General features: G+C 39.8%; 2 protein-coding genes across 2 annotated transcripts; both read right to left on the bottom strand.

Annotated features, from left to right (window-relative positions):
- Nucleotides 1–326: 326 nt before the first annotated feature.
- LOC110957699 (TBC1 domain family member 10A-like) lies at nucleotides 327–11,767 on the bottom strand. Its single transcript, XM_022203873.2, has 9 exons — nucleotides 11,117–11,767; nucleotides 8,664–8,763; nucleotides 8,368–8,475; nucleotides 7,480–7,586; nucleotides 7,272–7,386; nucleotides 6,970–7,035; nucleotides 6,123–6,312; nucleotides 4,497–4,651; nucleotides 327–4,315 (listed from the first exon to the last, which is right to left on the bottom strand). The coding sequence occupies exons 1-9, from the start codon at nucleotides 11,290–11,292 to the stop codon at nucleotides 3,914–3,916; spliced, it is 1,419 nt and encodes a 472-aa protein (XP_022059565.1). The 5' UTR covers nucleotides 11,293–11,767; the 3' UTR covers nucleotides 327–3,913.
- Nucleotides 11,768–12,440: 673 nt separating this feature from the next.
- On the bottom strand, nucleotides 12,441–24,523 carry LOC110957697 (protein phosphatase PTC7 homolog). Its single transcript, XM_022203872.2, has 6 exons — nucleotides 23,876–24,523; nucleotides 21,334–21,513; nucleotides 19,484–19,682; nucleotides 17,897–18,020; nucleotides 17,681–17,810; nucleotides 12,441–16,422 (listed from the first exon to the last, which is right to left on the bottom strand). Exons 1-6 carry the CDS (start codon nucleotides 24,075–24,077, stop codon nucleotides 16,364–16,366), a joined length of 894 nt encoding a protein of 297 aa, XP_022059564.1. The 5' UTR covers nucleotides 24,078–24,523; the 3' UTR covers nucleotides 12,441–16,363.
- Between the last annotated feature and the right edge of the window lie 656 nt (nucleotides 24,524–25,179).

The following is a 25,179-nucleotide window of genomic DNA, read 5'->3' as shown; positions in this document are numbered from 1 at the left end:
TACTGATATATATGTTATCACATTAGATATTTTTAGGATTTTTTTGAAGATTTTTACTTTTTTTGAAAATATTTACAGGAATTTTCTTGCCACATTTGGGGGATTTTTTTTAAAAACACTTTTAAGGGAAATTTTTCAGGAATTATTGGAATTTTCTTCCTTAAGGTTTTGCAAATTTTCAAAAAATTTGGGGTTATTTTTTATGAGTTTTTGGATTTTTTTTTCAGACAAGGAAACAATATGTTTTTGGTGCCCGCAAATAAAGACAACAGGAGGGTTAATAGCAAATGCAGGCAAGAAGATGGACGGTGACAGAATCTGCAAAATCAGTTTCAAGTTTTATTGATTTAAACTGAATTTGATTAAAAAAAACATGGATATGAGATATTAAACCAAATGAGCAAAGAAATGAGAAATTAAGTCTTATATAGTGATTTAAACAGTCTGATAAGCTGCAAATGTACAAGCTCCTGGCTTAATAAATGTCCTATATGCAGCATCTTACTTGAAGGAGTGTACATTTTTACATGATTCTGCTGGATATTGAAACACAAACTTAAAAAAAAGCGTGTAAATATCGAACCACATCTGGCACAATCCTACATCCTTCAGAATGACTCATCATTTAGATCCCTGGGTCCTGGATTCATGACAGCTGACAGCAGAAAAACTCAACTGATGAGCTGCATGTTGGTTAAATGTGCAACAAACGTTTAAAATCTAAATATTAAAAGCTTCAACGTGCCTCCAAAAGGCTTCAGAGTGCTTCCTAATGGACAAACATAAAGCCGTAATATACTTCAAATATCTCCACAGTGTCAAATCAGCACATTCCACTAATGCTGATTGCAAATACATTCATCTCAAACTATTTCTTCATCTGCAATAAATCTCAGAAAATAACAATTTGGTGATCATCTACGGTTCATGTCTCTATTGACATTTAAGATCCTTTGTTGCTCAGATAATTGTTTAACCCTCCTGTTGTCCTCATTTACAGGCACAGAAAAATATCGTTTCCTTGTCTGAAAAAAAAATCCAAAAATTCAGCAAAAAATCTCCAAATTTGTGAAAATTTGCAAAAACATCAGGAAGAAAATTCCAATAATTTCTTTAAAATTTCCCTTAAAAGTTTTATTTTAAAAAAATTCCCCAAATGTGGCAAAAAATCTTGTAAATATTTTCAAAAAATTAGTAAAAATCTTCAAAAAAAAAATCCTAAAAATATCTAAAGTGATTACATATAAATCAGTAAAACTTCTAATATTTTCTTTAAGAACATTCACCAAAAAAAAATCAACCAAAATCCAGCGAAATTCGCTGGATTTTGGTTGATTTTTTTGGTGAATGTTCTTAAAGAAAATTTTTAACATTTCTTTCTTCCATCAAAAAAACGTTCAAAGATTTCCCAAAAATGTTGAAAATGTGGACATCAGGAGTTTCAAATTGGGTCAATTTTTACTCAGACAGCACGAGGTTTAAATACAGATTTGTCTGACAACTGTTCAGTATTATATCTGATAATTCCTTTTACTTCATATTGAATTTGCCGGTTTAATAACTTTAATTCAGTTTTGTCAATAAAAATGACATTTCCACAGCTGGAATTGATTCTTGGTTCACAATATATTACAAAGATTTGAGGAAAAAAAGCAGATTATAGGGAGAAAAAGATATCCCAATGCCGGCTTTTTCTTTTATAGTATAATATATATGAATCAACAGATCCACGAACTTTTAAACCGGATCGTACAAAAACCATCCTTGGATTCTTCACCATTTATCGCAATTGATTCACAACATAAATAGAAACTCTTTGCGCTCCCAAATCGATGACGATCAAATACTGTAAGACAAGACCGATTGGATTAACGCCTTAGATACAGCTTAAAAATATTCATTACAAATCTTTGGCTTAGTGGCACAAACTGTCCCTGCACCTTCTTCCTTCATTTGAGTGTTTATCCTTGTGCTGCTGCTGCTGCTGCTGTTCGGTGGGCTCAGAACGCCCTCAAGTGTTCGAACGCAGCAAACACAAACTCAGCAGCCACCAGAGTGAGTTGAAAAACACACTGAGTCTGAAAATTAGTGCGCATGACTGAGACTAGCAAAGCAGAATATGTAGGAATCTCTGCGTTGGCAACGTAGTGACTAATGTAGGCAGAGAGGAAGACTAGAAAGGCAAAGTGCTCTAGAAGACAAAACTCAGACTTCATTTAAAATAAAGGAGATAATTAGAGCACTGCTTTGAAGAGGTAAATAGCAGCAGGAGCTAACAGTGAGTGAGTGTATATGTCAGGGAAGAGACTGCGATTTGGTAGAGTTGGAGTTTCTACCAGTAGAGATCGCAATTGGAGTCTCTACCAATAGAATGGGAGTTTCTACCAGTAGAGTTTGCGATTGTAATCTCTACCAGTAGAAACTCCAATCCTACCAGTAGAGATGGAACTTTAAATCTGACCCCTGCCCTGACCCCTCACCCTAACCTTAAAAGTCTAACCTTAGCCCTGACAAATCTCTACTGGTAGGATTGGAGTTTCTACTGGTAGAGACTCCAATCGCAATCTCTACTGGTAGAAACTCCAATTCTACCAAATCACAGTCTCTACCCTGACATATACATCCCTACACTGACTGCATATAAAAGATGGACGATCTGAAAAGTTGAGCAAATTAACCCTCGTGTCGTCCTGCAGGTCAAACTGACCCGTTTTACAGTTTTAAAAATGTGGGGAAACAAACAGTATTTTCACAGTGAAACTTCTTATGTCAACATTTTCAACATTTTGGGGAAATTTCTGAACATTTTTTGGTGGTAAAAAGAAACGTTAAAAATGTTTCTTAAGAAGATTCATCAAAAAAAAAAAAAAAAAAATCAACCAAAATCTAGCGAATTTCACCGGATTTTGGTTGATTGTTTGGCGAATGTTCTGAAGGAAAATATTAGAACTTTTCCTGATATATATTAGATATTTTTAGGATTATTCTTTGGAAGATTTTTACTCGTTTATTTTTTTTAAATAAAATTTTTAAGGAAAACTTCTAAGAAATTATTGGACTTTTCTTCCTGAAGGTTTTGCAAATTATCTGGAATTTGGGAATTTTCTTTCAGACAAGGAAACAATATTTTCTGGTCCCCATAAATGAAGACAACAGGAGGGTTAAAGTGACTTCGACCTACGTTTTGTCTAATGGCCAGCAGGGGGAGACTCCGCTGAGAGTCTATGAGAAAATTACCCTATTTCTTCCTTGATTTGCTTCCTCAGTAAACACTTTCCTGCCCGGTTTATGGTATCAAATGGTAGTTTTATGTCTCCTTCAATACAGGTAGGTGTCCATGGAGTAAATTATGCACCCATTTAGAGCAAAACAGATGATAAAGCAGGATTTGCTTTAAGGGTTAGGTGCTACTCTACAGCCATCGATGGTGAGGCTTTAAAACCAACACATAACATGACGGTAGCCATGTTCATCTTTTACATAGAGTCTGTGGTTCAGTCCCATCAAGCTTTTAGCTTCACTCTCCCATGTCCTATCGCTGTTCCCTGAAAATTACTCATTTGAGTTTCATCACATTGTACAAATATCCTGCACATTAATGCTAATGTTCATAGCTGTACTCATCAGTTGAAAAGTACAGCAAATAGTAACCTGTATAAATGTAATGGCAATAAAAATGTGTTGTGTATAACAGCCTAGCAGTCTGAACAATGGCATTGTGTTCAATTATAGGAAGTTTTAAAACTACTTTTTAAATCCCATGAATTTTCTAGAGTCCAACGGCGACAAAAATAGGAAAACTCTCAGTCTGACCGCTACAGACACAAAGTCTGAGAAAGGTTTCTCCTGTGATCGACGGCTGTAAGTTAGAGCTGTATGGAATGATCCATGCTTGTTCATTGGTGTAAACCTGCTACAGGTAAGTGTCGTGCTCTGCACTGCTCAGACTCTCTTTGGACCCTGGTATGTTGGTGTGATTGAGGAGAAGTGAGGAGTCAGAAAGAGGGTTGAGATTATCTGTCTGCTGTGGTTGGAGGAGTGTTTCCTTCCCATTTTCCTGCACAGTCTTTCTCCTTCCTTTAGTGTCCTCTGCTTGCTCCCCGGCTGTCTTTGGTGCCAGAGGAGACTCCACGATGATGGTCGGTCTCTGTCTCAGTTCCTGGCGGCTTGGCGGCTCGGCAGCCATGATGGCTTTGGCACCGTGCATCCTGGGAGGAGACTTGCAGTGCAGATCTCCATGAGTCTCCTTCCAGCGTCGCAGCTGAGCGAAGTGTTCCTTCTCGATATCTTTCTCAGACACCGGTAATTCTATAATCTGAAGCACAGACACAAAGCAGGCGTGAACCACACGTGAGGTAATCGGTAAATCTTTTTATTGTCGTTCCCACAGCCTGAGGAGGGCAAAGTCGAAAAGGGAATTCTGCATGTAGATAAACAGAAGTCATGTGGGGTCAAAAGACAACACTGGTTAACAAAGATTATGAGAATAACTCCACCTCATGCACCAGGAAGGTTTCTTGCATGTACTGTGGCTGTATTGCTCGGAGCCGCTCCATCGTCTCATAGAGACCTTGGCAGGCCTTCAGCTTCTCTTGGGATCCCAGCATGCTTTTCAGGAGCACCAGGCCGACTTTGAAGAGGATCTTCACTCCTGAGGACAACACCAGACAAGACAACACACAGCAGTCTTCAAATACATGTGAAGAAAAAGCTTGATGTGATGATAAAGGTGTTAAAAACCCAATAATTTCTCGGTCATTACAGTGAAAAGTGAATATTTAGATCTTCACAACTACTCCACTGAATAAACTTTCCCCAGGAACAAGGAACCTTTGGAGGACGAGGACGAGCATCTAAATATAAAAATATAATTCGGTTGCAATTATTTTATCCCCAGAAAGTCCTCTTGGTGGCCTACTTCGAATGTCATATTCATTATTTTAAACTAAAACACGAGACAGGTCTCATGTGTTCAACATAACGTAACAAAGACGTTCTATAGTTATCTGACAGGACACTCACATGTATTCAAGATTACATTTAGTATCATAACCTGGTAGAAAAGCTTCACCACTGAGCACCCATCAATAACACCGAAAGCCACCATTATTACACAACACCCATCTCCACGCTTCACCAGTTCTTCCACATGCCAGGAGCGCTGCTTTTCACTGCTTGTGAACTTTAGTCGCTGACTGAGTTTTGTCAGAGAGGAATTTCTGCTACAATGTGACAGAGAAAGTTTCTTTAGGCGTTACAGATTATTATCCTCAAGATGATTTTGTTTTCCATATCAAACTAAGGCCACAGCAACACGGATATTTTGCTAAATTTTACTCTACATTTGCTCCTCATTTTACGGTCAGTGCAACAAAGACAATATCAGATTTCTGTTTGTTCTTATTGCAAAGGACAACAATCAAAATGCTGGAAATATAAACAGTTTTGTCATGTGGTTATTATGCACAATAACAAAATTACAGCTTCACATTTTACTGGCATGCAAAAACTTCTGCTTCTGCATCCGTAGTGCAAAGTCTGCAGCAGAACAGATGAAGTGACAGAATGCCCTTCTCTGGTATTTCATGTTTTGTAGATGCAGACTGGCCTGGCAGGCTTTTCTACAGCGTTAGTGGATGGTTTTCCTGTTCGTATATTTTGTAAAAATGATAGCCATGTGGACAGAATTTAGAAAAATCTGCATATTAATGTGGATAAGGCCTAAAGGGGAAACAGTGCTTACTGTGTGTTTATATAACTGTGGTGTTTCACAGGTACAATGATAGACTTAAATACGCAGGAAAAGATAATATTTGAACAACAGGAACATCTATTGAAATGCAAACATTAAAGATACACAACATCTAATCCAACTGCTATATTTCAAGTTGGTCAAACATTTCAGTCGGTATTTTATTTCTCCAAACTAACCATCTTGATGCAAACACAGATCAAATTCAAATGTGGCTTTTTCTGCTTTGCATAGTAACACCTCTGATGGATCAAACAAAGCTGCTGTCTGCGGGCTCAAAGTAATTTTCACATTTTAAAATCCAAGTGACTTATCAGGTCAGAGGCAGACATTTATCGTGGATCAGTAAATACTTTGTGCAGCGCCTCACCCTCACAAAGGAACATGTCCCAGACACGCAGCACCGAGGCCCACGGCAGAGTCCGGGAGAAGGCACACATGAACCACTCGGTCATGTACAGGATGGGTTCCAGTTTGTGCTTCTTTAAATGACGGTGAGCCACAGGAGACACCCGTCGCAGCAGAGCGTACAGGATCTCCCCGTCCAGCTGGATCGCCTCCTGTGGACACAACATGAACAGCAGCAGTCAGAGGAGAGGGAGGGAACAGACCTCTTTCTCTTTGCTTAATCTGATTGTCTGATTATCTCGTCCTTGTCACCACCTCATGTTGGTAGGCTGTTAGCATTTAAGCGTTAAGCTGGAGTCACACTGGCCTGACAATATCCGCCGCCCCCCCGTTTAGGAAAAAATCTGCGGTCACAGGTCTCTGTTTTCTACAAAAATCTCCGTCTACACGTATCCGGAGCGGCGGCGGCGTCTCTCGCGTCGAACATGCCGAGGATGTGGAATGGTTGTCAGGTGCAAAATAGCGGAAGTCACAGCAGTCCTCTTTCTCCGATGCTCTTCGAGGTGAAGCAGTAAATGAGCTTGTAAGATCAAACAAGCAAAAAGCGCCTGTAGTATTGTTGAAACCAGTACACTTTTTCTGATTCATTTAATGTTATCTTCATTGAAAAAATGCTTTTCCTTCAAAATGAAGAACATTTCTAAGTGACTCCAAACCTTTGAATGGTTGTATATATATATATATATATATATATATATATATATATATGCTGTATTCAGGGTTCAGGTAGATAATAGTTAACATGCTTAACAGCTAATATGTAATCTTGTTAAACTCAACTGCATTATCAAGCACTTCTTTCAACCTACCAGGCCAGTACTGTAGTATCCCGGCAGGTATTTTTCACAAATCTGGACAAGAACCCAGAAAGCATCCTAGGACAAAGAATGAGGATGAGAGTAGGAGTTTAGTAAAACAAAATGTGGCGTGTGGTTAACCGTTTTAAAACAGGAGGACAGATGTTCAGACCTTTAACAGTTAATTGATATTGTCACATGTTCAAGATACTATTTTTTTTTGCTGTTTTCAAGCAGTAAGTATTTGGTGTCCGGATGTTTCATATTAGAGAAAAAAAAAATCAGGAATGGTTGAATCATTAGTGTGAGTTCACCTCGGCTGGCATATGCATCAGAAGAACAGCAGCAATGGGAGCCTGAGCCTGACAGTAACCCTCCTCTGGTCGATGCAGAGTATAAGCCTTCAGCACGCGAAACAGGTCCTGCTGCCTGAATGTAAAAACACAGAGAAGGAAAACTGTGATAAGCCACATTAAGACAAAAAATTGGAAACACACTTGTCCTCTAGAAGGAAGTCCTCACCCATGACCTCCTCTCGCTGCAAACATTTCGTGGAAGGGAAACTGTCGATGAAGGTCCCTCTCAATGATATCGACCCATTTAGGATCTCCTGGCTCATCGTCCAGTTCCTAAAACGACACAAATTACATCAAACTTAGTCAGACAACCTTGTTAATCTTAAATGTGTTTTCAAAGAACAGTGACTTGAATTGACAATTTACTGGCATTTGCAATATTAAATCATTCCAAACACTTACACTGGAACTTAAAACCTCATCAAAGCTAAGAGCCTCGTTCTCCACAGAATATCATGCATGTACACTTCACCCTTTGTTAAACGTTGTCCAATCTTAGTTACTGTTGCTATTTTTGAATTTTCAGTTCACTCACACATTAATTAAAAGACAAAGACAGTTTCTTTCTTCGTATTGGAGGACGGCCAAGCTGTTTCTGCACTGACAACTGTTGCTAGAGGACATAATCAAACACAGCTTGTTAAAGAAGAGTAACGTAATGTCAACGTAACACAACCCTGTCTGGGTGCTTACTAGTGTACTGCTAAACCTGAAACACGAGAAAGAATCCTGGCAGTCTTCAGTACTTAGTAAATAATATATGTACATATTTTGTGATGACTGTGGCTGAGTTGGTGGAGTGGATGCCCTCAAATAGTTCAGCATCAGCTTCTTCCTGTACATGTTTTGAAATGTAAAAGCTGCAGATTGATCTGTAATCACAGCTGTAATTTCTCTTGCACATTCTAGTTGTTTTTAAATTTCTCCAGACAAGGATCCATAAAGTTTGTCTTCATCTTTGCCTTGTAAATCATGAATATATATTTTCTGTTTTGCATCACATTTCTTAGGTAAATAAATTGGTAGTAACAGGTTCTATAAATCAATGACTAACCTGGAATTTGCCCTGGTTCTGCTCTCTTTTTACTTTGCCCCCAGTGAGGTACAGCCAGGTCCGACCACGCAGCGATGGAGGGATTCCTTTCTGACAGCGCTCTTTGACCTGTTATTAAAACATGTTAACCAGTTAATCAACAGAGGAAAGAGAAGAAGGAGAAAAGAGAAATGAGTGCAGAAGAGAAGATTAGAACTGGAATGATTCCAGCTTACTTTGAGAAATAAAGGTGTCCAATTGATCTCATTATTAAGAAATAACAACAGTAGATCACATTTGCAGTCTCTAAAGCAGACCTTCTTGTGTTTTTTGGCCATCCATTTGTCCCAGCTGTTGAGCATCTCCAGCCATTTTGCCTCCCGTTGCCTTAACACCTCAATAGGGACCTCTTCAGCACTTTGGAGACAGAGAGATAATTAAAGTAATAAAAGCAAATCAATTACTTTTAAACAACCTGACAATAACTCTGCTGTCCTCTGTCACTTCCTTGTAGCTCTGACAGAGGAATCCTGTCACGAGAGGAGGCGGGACGCTGACAGTCATCTCTTCCCTGTACATGCAGGAAACGTGCCCTCAGACAAAGCACTTGAACACTTGCCATCGGCCGCGAAGTGCGAGGAAAACAGGAAGCTCTGGGAGAACTTTCCCCCAGTTCAGTTCAGTCGTGTCCTCCTACACAGAACACTCACCAGTATCTCACTTCAGTGTAATGTTATTGAAGATCAGAGCTGTCATTCTGACACAGACTTCCTGTGCTTTTTGGACAAAAACAAAAACTTGGAAGAAAAACGACTGAATTTACAGCTTCTGCAATGCTGGGCTGAAGTGAGCTCACAAGCTGCCTGTCACTCTTATCTGACTGATAACGAAGATAAGGACAGCTTGTATTGTATCTTCAAAACAGAGCAATGCAAATATCTAGAGTGCCCGGTTCGATCAGTTCAAGTATTCAGCATTTAATAAAAATAAACTCAAATCACTTTGTTTTTAAAGCATGATTCAAAACTAGATTCTGGCAACTTTGACAATTTTCAATGTGAGACCGATTCTGAACACAAACTGGGATGTTATGCTGTCCAAACATGAAAGCCATCTTTGGAGGCAAGACTTTGACGTTGGAGATGGATGGAGACACCTGATGCAGCCTGCAAAATGTCCACTCATAACTATCTTAAAACACAAAATAATTATGACAGAAACATCTGAGAAATTAACATAACATTGTGAATCGTAATGTGTCTTGATTCTCTGTCCTGTCCCATGCATTAATTCCCTCTGGCACCGAAAAGATGGAACACGATGAACATTAACGGAAACGATACAGCTGAACAGAAGGATCAAAAGAGCTCAAAGATGCAGAGGAATTTGGACGGTTTAGAAAGTCTGAGACACAAGGATGGGCAAGACCACTGAATTCCTTAACAATAAACATAAAGATCTGAAAATCAAAGAGACACTTATTTAACGGTATTGTTTGCAGTGGCTAATTAAGACAATCCAACACTAAAGGAACATGATCTCTGTCTTTCTGGTGCCATATTACAGTTGTATTCCATTGTACATATTAGGTTTTTTTTGTACTTTTCTCCCAAGCTTTAACCTTCAATAATGAAATATTCAAGCATCTGTATAAAAACCTGTTGAAATGAAACCATCTGAGAAGGGAAATGACTGTAAATTGTCCACACCTGCAGCCAGTTACAAGGGCAAGAGGTCACAACTGGACACACAACTGACCAAACAGGTTTATAACGACAGGTCTAGATAACATGAAATGAAACCATTACTCAACAATTCCAGAAAGATGGATTGTGATGAGAACATTTATAGGACTTTATTGTCGAATCATAAGGTCCTAAACAGCTGAACAGACAAAGATCAAAACAACACAACGATGCAGAAGAAATTTGACAGTTTAGAAAATCTGAGACAGAATAATGGGCAAAACCACTGAATTCTTTAACAAGAAATAAATATTTGAAAAATGAAACAGATACTTATAATCTATCTTTTTGGTGCCATAATACAGCTGTATAGCTATTCTGCTGTACAAATGTAGGGTTTTTATGTACATTTTCCAATTTTTAACCTTCAGTAATTAAATATTCAAGCATCTGAATAAAAACCTGTTGAAATGGAACAATCTGAGAAGGGAAATGACTGTAAAATGCCCACACCTGCTGGTCAAGAGGTCACGACTGGACACAAAATAAGTTGACAACTACTGATTCGGGTACCATAAAGTTAAACTATAACTCAATTAGCCAACTACTTACAGCAGGGGTGTCAAACTCAGTTCCTGGAGGGCCACTATCCTGCATGTTTTAGATGTTTCCCTCTTCCAACACACCTGATTCAAATGATCAGCTCATCATCAAGCTCAGCAGAAGCCTGATAACGAGCCTGATCATTTGAATCAGCTGTGTTGGAAGAGGGAAACATCTAAAACATGCAGGATAGTGGCCCTCCAGGAAGGGATCTTGACACCTCTGACTTACAGGGTGTAATCATTCAACCTTTGATTTAATTTTCCCATTTACACACCTGATCCTGTTTAACAGTCTGATTACAATCACTTCCCCATGCTACAAGAGAAAACTTCATTTTTGCTTCACATTTAACTCCTCCAACAACCAAGTGAAAGAGGAACATCACAACTCCGAGTTCATGTATGAAAAGCACTGCATTCAGCTGCTGTATTACATGGAATATTGACAGTATTATAAAATATGCATAAAATGTCACTTACGGGGAGTTCTGCTGGGCTCCTCCGGTGAATCCGTACTTGTCCACCTGGCTCTCTCCGGGGATGCCGCTGCCGTTCACCTCGGGATCGGATCCATACGAGCCGCCTTTCCCATTATCTGTCAGCTTCTCTGTGCTGCTCCGCAAGTCCAGTCCATTACCCTGCTCGGTCTTTGCCATTTAGTCAACATTTATCTTCACTTGTCCACTACGATATTCGCATAACTTTCCACGAAGACGCCCGCTGGTTAGCTAACCAACCAACCATCACAGCTAGCTACGGTTGCTAGGAAGATCTGCTTCCTAAATATACCTGCTAGCCCGCTAATGCTAAACCAGCTAATAGTCAACCAGCTTCTTAGGTAGTTAGTTTAACTGGTGAACCTCCTCGAGTTGGACACATAGTTAATGTTCGTGTCCGACAAAAAGAACTGCCAGTTGGTAAAACTATTACAGAGTCAAACGCGACGACTTCGGTGAAATTATCAGAGCTTCTGTTTGCTAACACCGACGTTAGCATGCTAGCATCACACAGCTGTCAGCTGACACACACCTTACTTAGCCAGAATCTCTGCTGTCAGCAAGAATGTAGGTTAGCCGCTGGCTACAAGGAAGAGGAGATAAGTAAACAAAACATCCGTGGCATCCTGTGACTCTATACTGCCGCCTACTGCTGGAAATCACACATACAGGTACAGTAGTTAGGGTAAGATATAATTGAAGTCCATGGGATATATCTTGCTTACATTATTTAATAAAAGTAATAAATAAATATTTTTATGTTCATTATGTCTTTACAAATTCCATAATTATTTATTATGGTAACAATCACTTATTAAAAAAATGACTGGATATGACTAAAATGTCAACTAAATAACCATCCAAATTTAATAACCACCACTTTCTAATTAGCTAAACAACAATAAAATGAGTTTATTCCAAAATTATTTTGATTGTGTTCTTTTTGTTAAGTTGAGATCATCATGACGAATTTTTTGGCAATAAATGAAATTTTATATGGAAAATAGCAAATTGTATCGTGTCCGAGAAATCACTTTCAGCCAAGTTCCCCATTCGAACACATTTTTAAATTAGTTTTCCTTGTAAATCTTTAATTATGTAAAGTAGCAACATCGACTACAGCATCACATAGATGAGATTTACCAGTGCTATCACCCAACAAGCAAAAATGTTAAATCACTGGAAAAAAATCCACTTGAAATACATTTGTTCTCCAATGTTTCTGAGACAGTACGTACCCTGCAAGAACGTCCTGTTCTATAAACAAAACTCCTCAAACATGAATTGTGTCATGAAAACACTCCAAGTTTAGTATAAATACTAGATTCTTTATTTAAATATTGTACATATTTGAAAACATATTTACATAAATTAGACCTGCATTATTACACTGTAGACAGGTGTACCTCTCACACACTTGCTGGAAAGAGGACAATCATACCAATAGACCGCAGAAGCACCTTTGAAAACGGCTTTACGGGGGCAGAAAGACGGGGCAGGAGGGGATCCCACTTCATTTACATCAAACACCGTGCAACACGACGCAGACGAGACAAGCTTGCAATGACAGGAAAGGCCTCTTGATTACAGGTCTAGCTATTTGTTAAGGCTGAATCTGTGCTCACCCTCGTACTGTAAGCTCACGCCTCCTCCATCTGCACACAGGTTACATCTCTGTCAAATACAGAGCTATCTTTGAAGCTTCACACAAACCATTCTAAAGACAACAACAGACTATGAATGGACTTTGTAAAGTGGTGCCAGTAGCTGAGAGAGAAACATGCAAAATGAACAGACAGCTGGACAGATTATATTCAAAAAAGTGTCTCCAGTCAGTTTTAAAATGATGTAAAATGTGGTCATAGTAGCAGATTTTTTTTTCATTGCTATATTGCTGCCCCATCACATGCTCTCTTATACAAAACACAAAGGACCAGCGGGTTCAACTACGGCAGCAACACAGTGACAATATTGGTCTCCACCAACACAATGCTAACTTTACACTTACAGAGCAGCCTCGAATCATGTATTTATATATGGCTTTTCTTCTTTGTGTTTTATTTTCTACCTGTCTCCACAGATAACCAGTCACATATAACTTTACCCAAGAGTATGATACAACTTTTGTTCTCAAACAACATTAGAAAATACATTTTAATGTCACTCCACAGATGCTTCTGGACCATCACACACGATTCTGAGCACGAGGAACTTACAGTATTGCTGTATGATGCTAAACAAAGAGGGCAAAATGATATACACAAAGAAAAATGTGTCTTTGGTGCAAGACTTTGTCCAAACCACTTGTGTTAGACAAAGGGACAGACTATCATGAGCAGAACAGTATCATCAGTGTCTTTGATTAATGTAATTTGGCGAAATCCAGCACACGCGTTTACACACACACACACTCGTCACAATCATGGTGACTGTATTCATGAACATACAGCCATATACAGACGTCTGAATTACAAAAGAGAAGCAGCAAACGAATGCAAAGGGACAAAAGGAACTGAGAAATAAAAACAGACCTGAAACACACCCACACAATGCACATTGATTCACTTTAAGATAGCTGGATCTTTTAGTCATCCATCACACATATTTCATGTCAGCAGACACGTCAATCTGTTGCTTTTAAAACAAAAATAATGTTAAAAAAATACATCTTTTTCCTTTAAAGTCATTCCTGACCTATCATTGCAATTGTAAGCATTCCCAGACTCTAGCTTTAGCTCTCTGAGACAACAAAACATTAAATATAACACACATTCCAGTAACAACGTCTCACATAAGTGCCTCATGCACGCTCACATGTTTTACATCCTTTCTACCACACGGCTGCTGCAGCCATCAACCTCAGCAAAAGTCTTCTTGTTCATTTCAGAAAGTGGAAGTGTGGGGCAGATGAAGCTCACGTCAAGATTAATATCTATACAGGAAAATAGATTTATGAATGCATGTGTTTATCCTCCACGACAGTAACGAAAGAGCTCTTTGCTTTAACAACAACAGAAAGGCCAGAACGTAGCCGGAAAGACACAAAAATATTTACAACTTATCAGGAAGTGCATTTCCCTCCAGCCACATGACAAAACCTGATGAACCTTCACATGAAAGCTTTGACGAGTTTCTCTGTACAGGTTTCTTTGATCTGAGTGTAGTTAGCTCTTTCTTCGTTCACATTTCCAAACCCGAGACGCCAAAACCCGACTCCTACGTTTCATCCTCCGACAACACCCATCATTCCCAACATCAGCTCCCTCATTTTACTCTGGATGCTTTGTTCAAACACATTTACAACATGGAACAGGTTGTTAAGCTGAACAGAGACGAATAGCTCAGGTTGGGTGTTCTAATGATTCTGCTTATCGATTCCGGTTTCTCATCGAGTCTCAATTCAGATTCTTGGAGGGGAAGGTGGTCAAAGTTACTATAACAGTAAAATCCTGCATTTCCATTAATATATGAGGAATAATCATCGGATAAATAATTTTTACAACATTGTACTGGCATCTCTGTCTATCAAGGTCAACAAACTTTTATTATATGAATTACTGTCTGTATAGTTTTTTTTCCTTCAAACACATCCCCTTTAAGAGAGCTGGTGACGTAGATTTGTGTATTTGTTGTGTGAAGTATCAACATGTTGCAACAGTAACAGTAAAGCATTACTATAAGTTAGTCTGCTGTAATACACCTTCACATGCATAACACTTACTGAACGTCTGTGTGTTGTGTTGAATAACAGAAATAATGAGTACCTGTTGGTGTCAAGTTAAGACAGCACCTTCCTCCTCTTGTGAAATACTACGTACCATTGATAGACACCTAAATGTTAGCAGGAGAATCCCTCCGATAGATAAAACAACCATATTCGTAACAATGGTGGTCTCTTTTCTGGTATACATTTTCATATCAGTATTTTTTTAGTCAGCTCAGTTCTTGGAAAATGATTTGTAACTGTACATTTCCTGAATCAAGGTAATTATTGGGGACAATTTGTGCCGTTCACCTGCTAATCAAGCAGCTCCGCAACAGTTAAGTAGGCTGAGAATAACGCTGAACTCATGATTTATTAAGATGAATGGATTAGGAGACGGGAGAACACGAAGCATTCGGCTTGCATGACGGACAAGTAGGCGTTTGCAGTGCACAGCTTGTAAACTGGCACCGCTTACTATACTTGATATGCTCACCTACACACTGTTTGAATTTTACTACCAGCTATACATGTGTAGTATATTTAATGCTGTACATCATAACAGTGAAGTTATGAATCAGTTTCAATGTTAGCTGGTACTTCGTATGTATCATCTAGCTTATCATGCATGTATCCAAATGTGTGTTAAATGTTCCTTGTTCCCCACCCGCCTCTTTTCCCATCCCTCCCTCTCTACCTCTTCTATCCCTCTCAACCAGCTGGCCAGCAGGCAGATAAGTCCCCCCACATAAAGAGCCGGGTTCGGCTCAAGGTTTCTTCCCGTTAAAAGGGAGGTTTTTCTCGGCACTGTCCTCTTAGAGCTGCTCTTAGGGTGCAGGCATATGGGTTCTGCAAAGCATCTTGAGACAATTTGACCTGTAATTGGCGCTATATAAATAAAATTGAACTGAACCAGTGAAATTTGTTTAGGAATCGATGAGCAGAATCAAAATAGAAATTTCCTAGCGACTCCTTTAGCGTAACTTTAAAACCAGCTCCAAGTTGGAACCAGTTCTTGAAGCCCAACTCTATCGCTACTCTTTAAAGAATCCAAACCCATGGCTTACTCCTTATATTATCACTGTTTGTCTACACGACAGCTACCAGATTTTAAAGCCCTCGCTTCATCCACACCCCCCCAGACCGTCTCTTGGCCACAAAGTGGCCGTTGAAAGTGGCCGTTGAAAGTGTCGATGCCGTGCGACGAGACCCAGGAGACTGGAAGGCATCCGTCAGCCCGTCCTTCTCTGCTCTCCTCCTGCATCATGATCAACATGAAAATGTCCCAGCTGCCTGCTGTCCCTCAGTAGTTCAAGCACCAAAACAAAACAGCAGAAGAAAAAAAAAAACCCAAAATGTTACACAGGTGGATGTCAGCCGCACGGTGAGGGGGTGAGTGTCGTGTCGGTGGGCCTCCCCTGTCAGCCCACAGGACGAAGTGCATTTTGGGAGGGCTGCAGGTGGAAGACTCAGGCAGACGGCAAGGAAGGATCCGCCCCAGAGAAGCAGTCAGACACATGCACACTTTTAGTCTGTATACTCAGCCACAATGGACAGCAGCACCGTGATATCATCTGGCTTCCCCCCTGCGGAACGAGGAAAAAAAAGGGTGAGGAAGCTTGTCAAATGTAATTACTATCAGTTAACACAAAGCAGGCCTCACGAGTTGATAATGCTGTCTGCTTTTATATTTCGTTTTGGTCTGTTTAAATAAATAAAGCAGACCTAACTTTGGGTGTGACTACAGCACAAAGCAATTATCATGAAGAGTACACAGTTTAAATATTCGGAACATTTAAATATTTGTAATGTGCATTTCTACATGTAATTTTTAAAAAAACTATTTTGTTTGCATTTTAAAATGTTTTTAATACATTGCATAATAAACAAGAAAAGCACTCAGTAAGCGTAACATTCCGCCAAGGCTGCTCATTCCCCCATATGGCATTGTCAGAAATGCAACATTTTATTATTATTGATGATCAGAAGTCACAGTAACATAGAATTCAACCATTTAATATAGATGTACCCACAAATAAAATGACCTCAGCACAGGTGTGTGTTATGCACGTGTACGTTATGTACGGATACTAAATTGCATGACCTACATACGTGTAAATTACTCTTATACAAAGTCTGTTGATCAGTTCATAACTTTTTGCAAGGATTTGTTTAGCTAGTGTTAAAATAACCGTTCCCTCCATACTTTTATTTTGAAGGTGTATTTTATTCAGGCTTTTATTTTTGGCACCATTCCCACAGCACAGGAAGTGTTTATCCAGGAAGTGACTTCTTGACATGAGGAAGAAGCTGCTGAAAAGCCTTACTGTAAAACTCACTTAAGGATGGAAGGAAAACTCAGACACACCCCCACAATTTAATCAATTGTTTCTTGTATCATTTCTGATGGATAAGTCTGATAAGTCAGTAGTAGATCACAATCATGTGATCCACAGCAGGCAGCTGACGTAGCGTTCACTTGTTGCCATGGCTACAGTGACACTGTTATGGCCGTTGTCTCGCAATGGGAATCCTTAACAAAATCCGTGGATCCAGACTATAAGCTGCATCACTGTCAAAATCTAATCACTTGGTCCTTGTCTCATTTCTGACCTTCCCTGAACGTTTCATCCAAATCCTTTCGTCTGTTTTTGAGTAATGCCGCACACGGACAGACAGATTCACAGACAAACGTACGTCGATCGTCACATAACAATGCAGAATATCAGCGCCGAATAAGAGCAGAACCAAACCAAAGCTTTTCTTGACCATTTTTGATTTCACAGCATCTAACAAAATCTAAGATGTGAAACACAATGGCGGATCTAAAACGTAGCACCTTACCTCTTACATTCAGGCCGTTGTCACAGGCAAACTGTGCAAAAGGGGACATATAGTTGGGGTCGTAGGCAAGGTCATGAGCTTGCTTTGCAATGCTCTGTGCAGTCTGCAGGATGCTGTCATAGTTGGTTGTCTGGAAGCAAAAATATAAAGTTAGACATGAAAGATGCACATTTCTTGTTTTCCATATACAAATATGCTAATAAACAGAAGTGGCACCTTGAGTTTTTTGAGCTCCTGAAGAATCATGTAGTCTGGCATGTTGTCAAAGAGACCATCTGTCGCCGTTAAGATGATGTCGCCGAGCTGCACGTCAAAAGAGGAGCTGTCGGCTGCTTCAGGACTGGAGGAAACAAGAGGAAACAGAATATCAGTCACGTCAATCCGGAGCCTGAAGCACCTGAGCTGCTGGAAACTTTTTCCAGCGTGGAATTAAGCAGGTCAGGAGACACTTAGCCAAATCTTAAAGGTTTAATCTGACAGACGACTCAAAAGCCGCCTGCCCTATTTGTCCTTGCCAGATGCAGGGAGGCCCTGTTTCTCGCTGGCCTCATACCCAAGACTCAGGTTTTATTTCCAGGGATCCCTGTCCCTGCTTGGTCTTTAAAGTTTTTATTTTAAGCCGACATACCAGAGAGCTATAAATACAGCTTAACAGGAATGTCAACCTAATAAATCTTAAATTTAATTGCACTTCAGAAGAAGAATTGAACCAATGAGAAAAAATCCTGAGAACAAGGCCTCAACACTGCACCAAATGGATTACAAAAAGCTTATCCCTCGTCAGTCAGGCTGCCATTGTCAGAATTAAATTGTGGCACCTCCATCTGGGTAATCTGGCAAACCTGCATACATGTCACAAAGAGTGAGCGCTCAGTGCAGATTTAGGTGCGGTGGTTGTCTGTAGTCGGGTAAAAACATTAAATCTGTAAAAGGTAACATCTATTAAAAACGGCTGGTGGTGCTGCCAGAAAGACTGGACAAACACAACTAATAATCAAGACAGTCTACTTCTATTCAGACAGAAAATAAATGATAACAAGCAGTGCAACAAAATATTATACATCCTTGCTGTCTTGTTGAGAGCCACTAAATCCTGAATATGCTCTGAGATCTGTAAAGAGGTCGAGCTGTACAACACTGGAGCCACAGAATTACATCACTAGGTACTGAGGATACACTGATGGATAGTGGTGTGCATAAAGCACCCTTGTGATAAAAATGACTCATGAGTATAATAAACATTTCCTAGTGAGGGTAATATTCTATTAGGTTGTGGTGATAAAGATGATGTGAGTTCACCTTCAAAGTCACTGAAACCAAAACAAACCATGAACACAGTATGAGAGGATTTCTCATGTAAGCAATGCAGGAGAAGACCAGTTAAGTTAAACCTTAGTCCTCATAGTGTGACGTCAAAGCTGGTCTTGTTTATTTTGCAAACATTGAAGAAAAGGTGTCACTACAGCTTTATTTACTTCCATGAGAGGACAACGAGCCCAGTTTAATTCAGCAGGGGAAACATTTACTTGGAAGTGAAAGTGAAAGGGATCATGCCCAACATTTCCATTTTAAATCATCTTTTGCATTGCAAATATGGGATGCAAACCCAACTATGTCAAGTGTGCAGCTCAATAGAAAGTAGTCCAGCAACTTTATAAGCGGCATTTTCACTGTCGCCTTGATTTGATCTAAGAGGGCAAGTGCAGTTTCACATATTCAAATATCAATACAATGGGCCATTTTACTTGATTCCTTGAACTGCCTTCACACTTTACAGGATGCATTTAACATTGAGCTACTGACCTGTCGCTGAGCACAACCCCCTCAGCACCCGGAGGAGCGATGGACAGCTGGAACGGTGTGTTAAAGTAGTGCTGTTGCTCATCTGAGCGATGAACCACCTCTCCTCCTCGCACCACCAGGAAGCCCGAGTCACCAAGATTACATGTATGTAGCCGGTGACTCCGTCGATCCAGAACCACGATGCAGGCCGTGCTGCTCCCTACAAGCACAACAACAAGGTTATGGACATGCATGCTGAAATATTATAAGAGGACAGTAGAAAAGAAATGGATGTTAATGTAATTTACAGAACAACAGGGAAATTTTCAGATGGCTTTTTGTAACGTAGTTGACAGGCATCATAGAGTGTTGCTGTTTTCAGGCCTAAAATCAAACATAACATGGCATTTTTACACAAAGATTCTTCTAAATATCATATATACAATTGAGCAAAATTGAAAGTTATTTATAAAGATATTGTAGTAAACCTGCTGACATGCCATAAATCCACACTTGACTCACACACTACTTTATATGAAATAACTCAGAAAGCCTTGGAGTCTTTGTAATGGATAACTTGGGTAACTTAGTTGAAAGTGATTTCTCAGGCACAGATACAGTTTGTTATTTTCTATATAAAATTTGATATATTGGCAAAAAAGAAATATCTGTCATGATTATCTCAACTTAATAAAAAAGAACAAAAACATTTTTAAATAAGCTCATTTTATTATTGTTTAGCTAATTAGAAGGTGGTTGTTATTAAATTTGGATGGTTATTTAGTTGATATTTTAGAGATATCCAGTCATTTTTCATTAATAAATGATTGTTTCCATAATAAATAATTCTGGAATTTGTAAAGACATGATCATAATGAACATAAAAAACATCATTTTTTCTACTTTGAATAAAAATGTATGTAAGATATATTCATTGACTTCAAAAGTCCCTCAGTTACATATTGACCCTTAGAAAACTGTCCAACTAGTACAGCACTGCTTTGGTTAGAAAACATTATGATGCCCTTCACGAGTGGTTTTTCGTCAAAGGAGAGAAAAAGTAACACACAGGTCGAATCCTCTGCTGGGCCCAGTTCCCCATGACTGCAGCTATCAACAGTCCCTGTAACCTTATAACCTTAAGCAGGGAAGGTCATTTACTAACAACGTCACGGCCTCCCAAAATAAGAGTAAGCAACTTCACAAACATCACGACAGCCAGTTGATGTCTGTACTTGCTCTGGGTCAGGGATACTGAGAAGAAGAAACGTGACCTTGGTCACATGTTTGGCTGGACCTGCGATTAAAAATCTCCCCAACTAGTGTCGGTTACAGATGGGTTCCTGACCTTGTGGCGCACGAGGCAAAATGTTCATCTTGTGTAAAAACAAAATAGCTCAACCCCAGCAGGTCAGTGAGTTTAGACTCCTAAGTGTTTGCAAAACCAAGTACAGCCTGGTCCGAGTTAGATAGTTACCTCATTGGGATTACATCACTGCGTAGGATGCAGGTTTAGGCTTGAATCATTAAAAAATAAATAAATGATAACTACCATAATAAGCTAGACTTCTGCCTCAGCATTATTAAAAAAAATGCTGCGCACGCTTAATATCGGCACTAATATTATTTCTCTTATCTGCATATCCCTCCATCTTTTTGTGCCAGTTAGAAAAAGAATTAAAGCAGATAAGTCCTGTCATGACTTGCAGTATGTTGTGCATCTCTAAACAAGGCCACTACTCCCCGTCTGACTCATACTGCAGCTATGTTATTTATTTCTCTGAATGTTGTTGTTCAGCAGAACTCACTCCACCACCGACTGTGCGTGTTCCCTTGTGCATCATCATTGCAGATCATCTGCGTGCGCTCACCTAGCAGGGGAACTTTGTTCTGTAAGAGCTCGTAGTAGCCAGAGGTCAGGATGCCCACTGGATTACTGGGAGTGAAGCGTCCCTCCTTCACCAGCCGCTCACAAGTCCTCATCAAGGTGGCAGAGAACTGAGACGGGTCGACGCCGTAGTCCCGCCATCCGCCTACGCCGTCTGCAACACCTGAAGGAGAAAATGGGAATTAAAAAAAACAAAAACATTATGTCATTTAGTTGCTCAACCACATCCAAGAAAATTAATTAGTCATTTCTCATGGGCATTTTAAAAGGTAGTCTGGTTGCTGCTTCACAAATGTGAGGATTTACTGCTTTCATGTGAGGAATATCTTTGCATTTCGCTCTCTTGAACAGACCAAACATCCTAACTTTTCCAGAGAAAATGATATGACCACACAGCATATAAATACAAAAACTACAGCAGCAACGACTTTGGACGTCCATCAGAAGCACAACGTCTACATTTGTACATTCATTAAGGCATTCTGTTTTTTTGTTTTCTGTACAGTTAGTAATTTACTCTTCTTATTAATGTTTGTCACCCTCCAAAATCCCATACTCTCCACACATCAGTGGGGATATATAAGTACAATTACTTGTTTATGTATGTTAAGTATCTCTATGCACACTTTGAACTGCAGCTTTTCACCATGGGAATAGATTTTCAAGCATTGAATTCACATTCGGGTGGAAAACAGAAGTAGCAGCACCGAGCATCATGACAGTAGGCAGTACAGTTTCACCTTAGTCACCTCATAAGTGCAAAAAACTGATGGGGTTTATTCTTAAGTAGAATAAAAGCATTAGTCATTGAACAACATCCTTTCATTTACACAGTTAAATTATTAATCCACCCTTTTTTCTGGAATCCCTTAAGCACCTGCCCTGCAACTATCCGTTTCACTGGTGTTGTTCTCAAGTTTACAGTAATGGTAATAGCATCCCTATAATCCAGCTGGTCCCAAACCTGGAGGATTTAACTCTTTCACATTAGACTGCATTGTCGAGACAAAACCACAAATAATATGTCAGTGTTCATCAGGATGTTATCAGATTACTATACCGTGCATATTAGTATAATCTCACGGGTTATGACACCAGTACTTTCTCAACAGTATGTGTAATATCAGTCTCAGTATTGTGTGCAATATTTCATTATCTTGTGCAACATGACTTCATACTGAAGTATAACTTTATTATTCAACTGTAGTTTTATTTATTCTTACTTATTGTAATAAAATTCTATATAACAATATTACATATGTGTAGGTACTGCATTTATTGTCATGTTATTGTATGTTTTCTGAGTAATAAGTTCTCTGATTAAAATGCATTTCTCCACCAGCTAACATCCAAAACAGCAGCAAATGCTTTCTAATAAAAGTAGAACAATGTGCTATTTGGCTCTCATGGTCATGTACTCTAACTCATTGATTGGACATTGAATCAATAATTCCTTTTAAAATGGAACAAACTATTGTATGGCATGTGACAACATCAATATTAATAACACATATTGTTTCCATTGCCTACTAGTGACTAACTGTTAGCCTAAATATCACTTTTCCTCTCTGCTAGAGGTGAGTTACCTTAAATGAGAAAGTGAAAATTGAAAGTACATCCTGGAATGCCCCTGTGATTTCCCTCTGTGTTGCTAGAGACAAAAACATCACCTGTTATCAACCAAGCTAAAAGCCACGATGCTTTTTCCTATAACCACCCTCATGCCCATGTGAACATAGACATATATATATATATATATATATATATATATATATATATATATATATATATTCATGTGAAGCTCTGTGGGAATTTTGTTCCTCGGAGATGATTTTTTTATTTATTTTTAACTTCATATCAATAACCTGGACAATAAAAACAAAACAGTGCTTGAAAGCTCTAAACCACCCCATGTATGTGTGGACTGAGCCATGTGTTTAGTCAGTTATTTGGCTGTTTCCCTGCAGCCAGCTGGAGGACAAAGCAATTACACTCGGCTAAGCTAGCAGGCTAATGATGCTATTAGCAACATGGCTGCCTCCATGCTCAACCATTCTGACCTTTGCAAGACATTGTAGTTTTCAGTCGGAGACGTTTTAATACGGGCTTTACGAGTCATGCCCATCTTTAATGAAGCCTATTAATGTCTTGTAATTTTATTTATTTGATATCTCGCGTTTTGCCGTATACAGCTCATGTAGGTGAAAGGTCATTCGGTGTTTCACCTCAAAACAACCCGCTAACGGTAACTAATCGGCCTTTATTCGTGTAATGACATGATTGCAGACGATCTGGACGCTAATATATGGCATAATAATCTATTTCGGTTGGTGGAGTGAGGCTCACGCTACAGCTAAGAGGTGGGAAAGTTGTAGCTGGGTGCTGGAGGGGGTGGGGGCTGTTGTGTTTTCATCCATGAGGTCGGTACACGTGCAGGCTAGCTCACTGAAGGTCACCCGAGTACAGAGGGGGTCTAACGTGCGACTGCAAGCCGCCTACAGGGTTACACACCCCGGCCTCCTTACCCAACACGTCGGCGGTCCTGTGCCGCGCTATGAAACAGGCATCGTCCCCGTAGCACATCCCTTTCTTCAGGATCCCCTTCCGAAAGTCTTTACCGAAGCCATAGCTGGCGCTGATCAGGCTGTAGTCCCGACCGTCTGTCTGAGAGAGTCCGCCCAGGACAGCCCTGGCTACCAGTCTGCCATAAGACAGTACGGATAACATCCCCTAGCGAGGAGAGACCCAGTCCTGATCTGAGCCCGCACACGCTGCCCTCCTCTCCTTGTCTCTCTGTAACCGGCCCCGGCCACCTGCCTGCGAGGCTGCGTCTTCCGATCCAAGCCCCAGCTGTATGGGTTTTATCCGTCCATTCGTTCCTCGCCGGCCCGCTTCTGTGAAACAACAACAGCTGCTCTAAAGTTGCCTAAAACTTCACTGCTCGTCCAGACTGGTGCTGCTTATGTCTCAAGTGAGCTCTTGTCAGCCGCAGTTCCGCCGCTCGGTTCTCTCCGCACCGACATGTTTGTGGTTTCCCCCGGACACGGAGCTGCGAGGGCATACGGGGATTTACAACCGTGACGTCAGGGAGAACGGGGACCAGCCAATCACAGAGACGCGTGCCATGACGTGCCCCGCCTCCCAGCGAGGATGCGCGACAGAGGAAGAGACCCAAGGACAGAGAAGACGTCTTCACTCCCTCCAGCTTCAAAGGACTTCAAAGGTCCCACATGGTGAAAATTAATTTCTGTTGTTCAAAAGGTGGAGGGGTAAAGTAATAGCTGTTAAGGTGTGAAGAGTTTTACTTCTGCCATTTCTTAAGCCCTCTTGAACTACAGTGCTTACTTTCTGTACAAGCTAGTAGGGTCACTTAATCTCAAATCAAAGATCTATCTATCTATCTATCTATCTATCTATCTATCTATCTATCTATCTCTATATATATACACACACACATATATATATAAATGACAATATATATAAATGACAAAATTGCTAGAATAGAATAGAATAGCCAATTTTATTGTCCAGCAGAACATACACTAGTTGTCATTACAATAAATTAAAATTTGATACAAAACTATATATGGCAACTTGCCATCGGACTGGTAAGAAGCAAAAACAAAGCTTATTTGAAACAGACCACCTCACAGCAAGGAGCTCTATGTCAGAAGAGCACTGACTAGAGACTACTACTCTGTTATTTTACCATTTTTCTTTTATGTAAATTACTACACCTCTAACTTCTAATTGCTAATTACTACACCCAAAGCAAATACTAAATTCTGGGCCTATGAAAAAGGTCAAATAACCAGAGCTTAACTAATGC

This window comes from Acanthochromis polyacanthus, chromosome 18 (assembly GCF_021347895.1).
Source record: "Acanthochromis polyacanthus isolate Apoly-LR-REF ecotype Palm Island chromosome 18, KAUST_Apoly_ChrSc, whole genome shotgun sequence".
In the NCBI taxonomy this organism is placed as follows: Eukaryota; Metazoa; Chordata; class Actinopteri; family Pomacentridae; genus Acanthochromis; species Acanthochromis polyacanthus.
The sequence above is the reverse complement of the archived record's forward strand: the minus strand, read 5'-3'. Positions and strand labels throughout refer to the sequence as shown.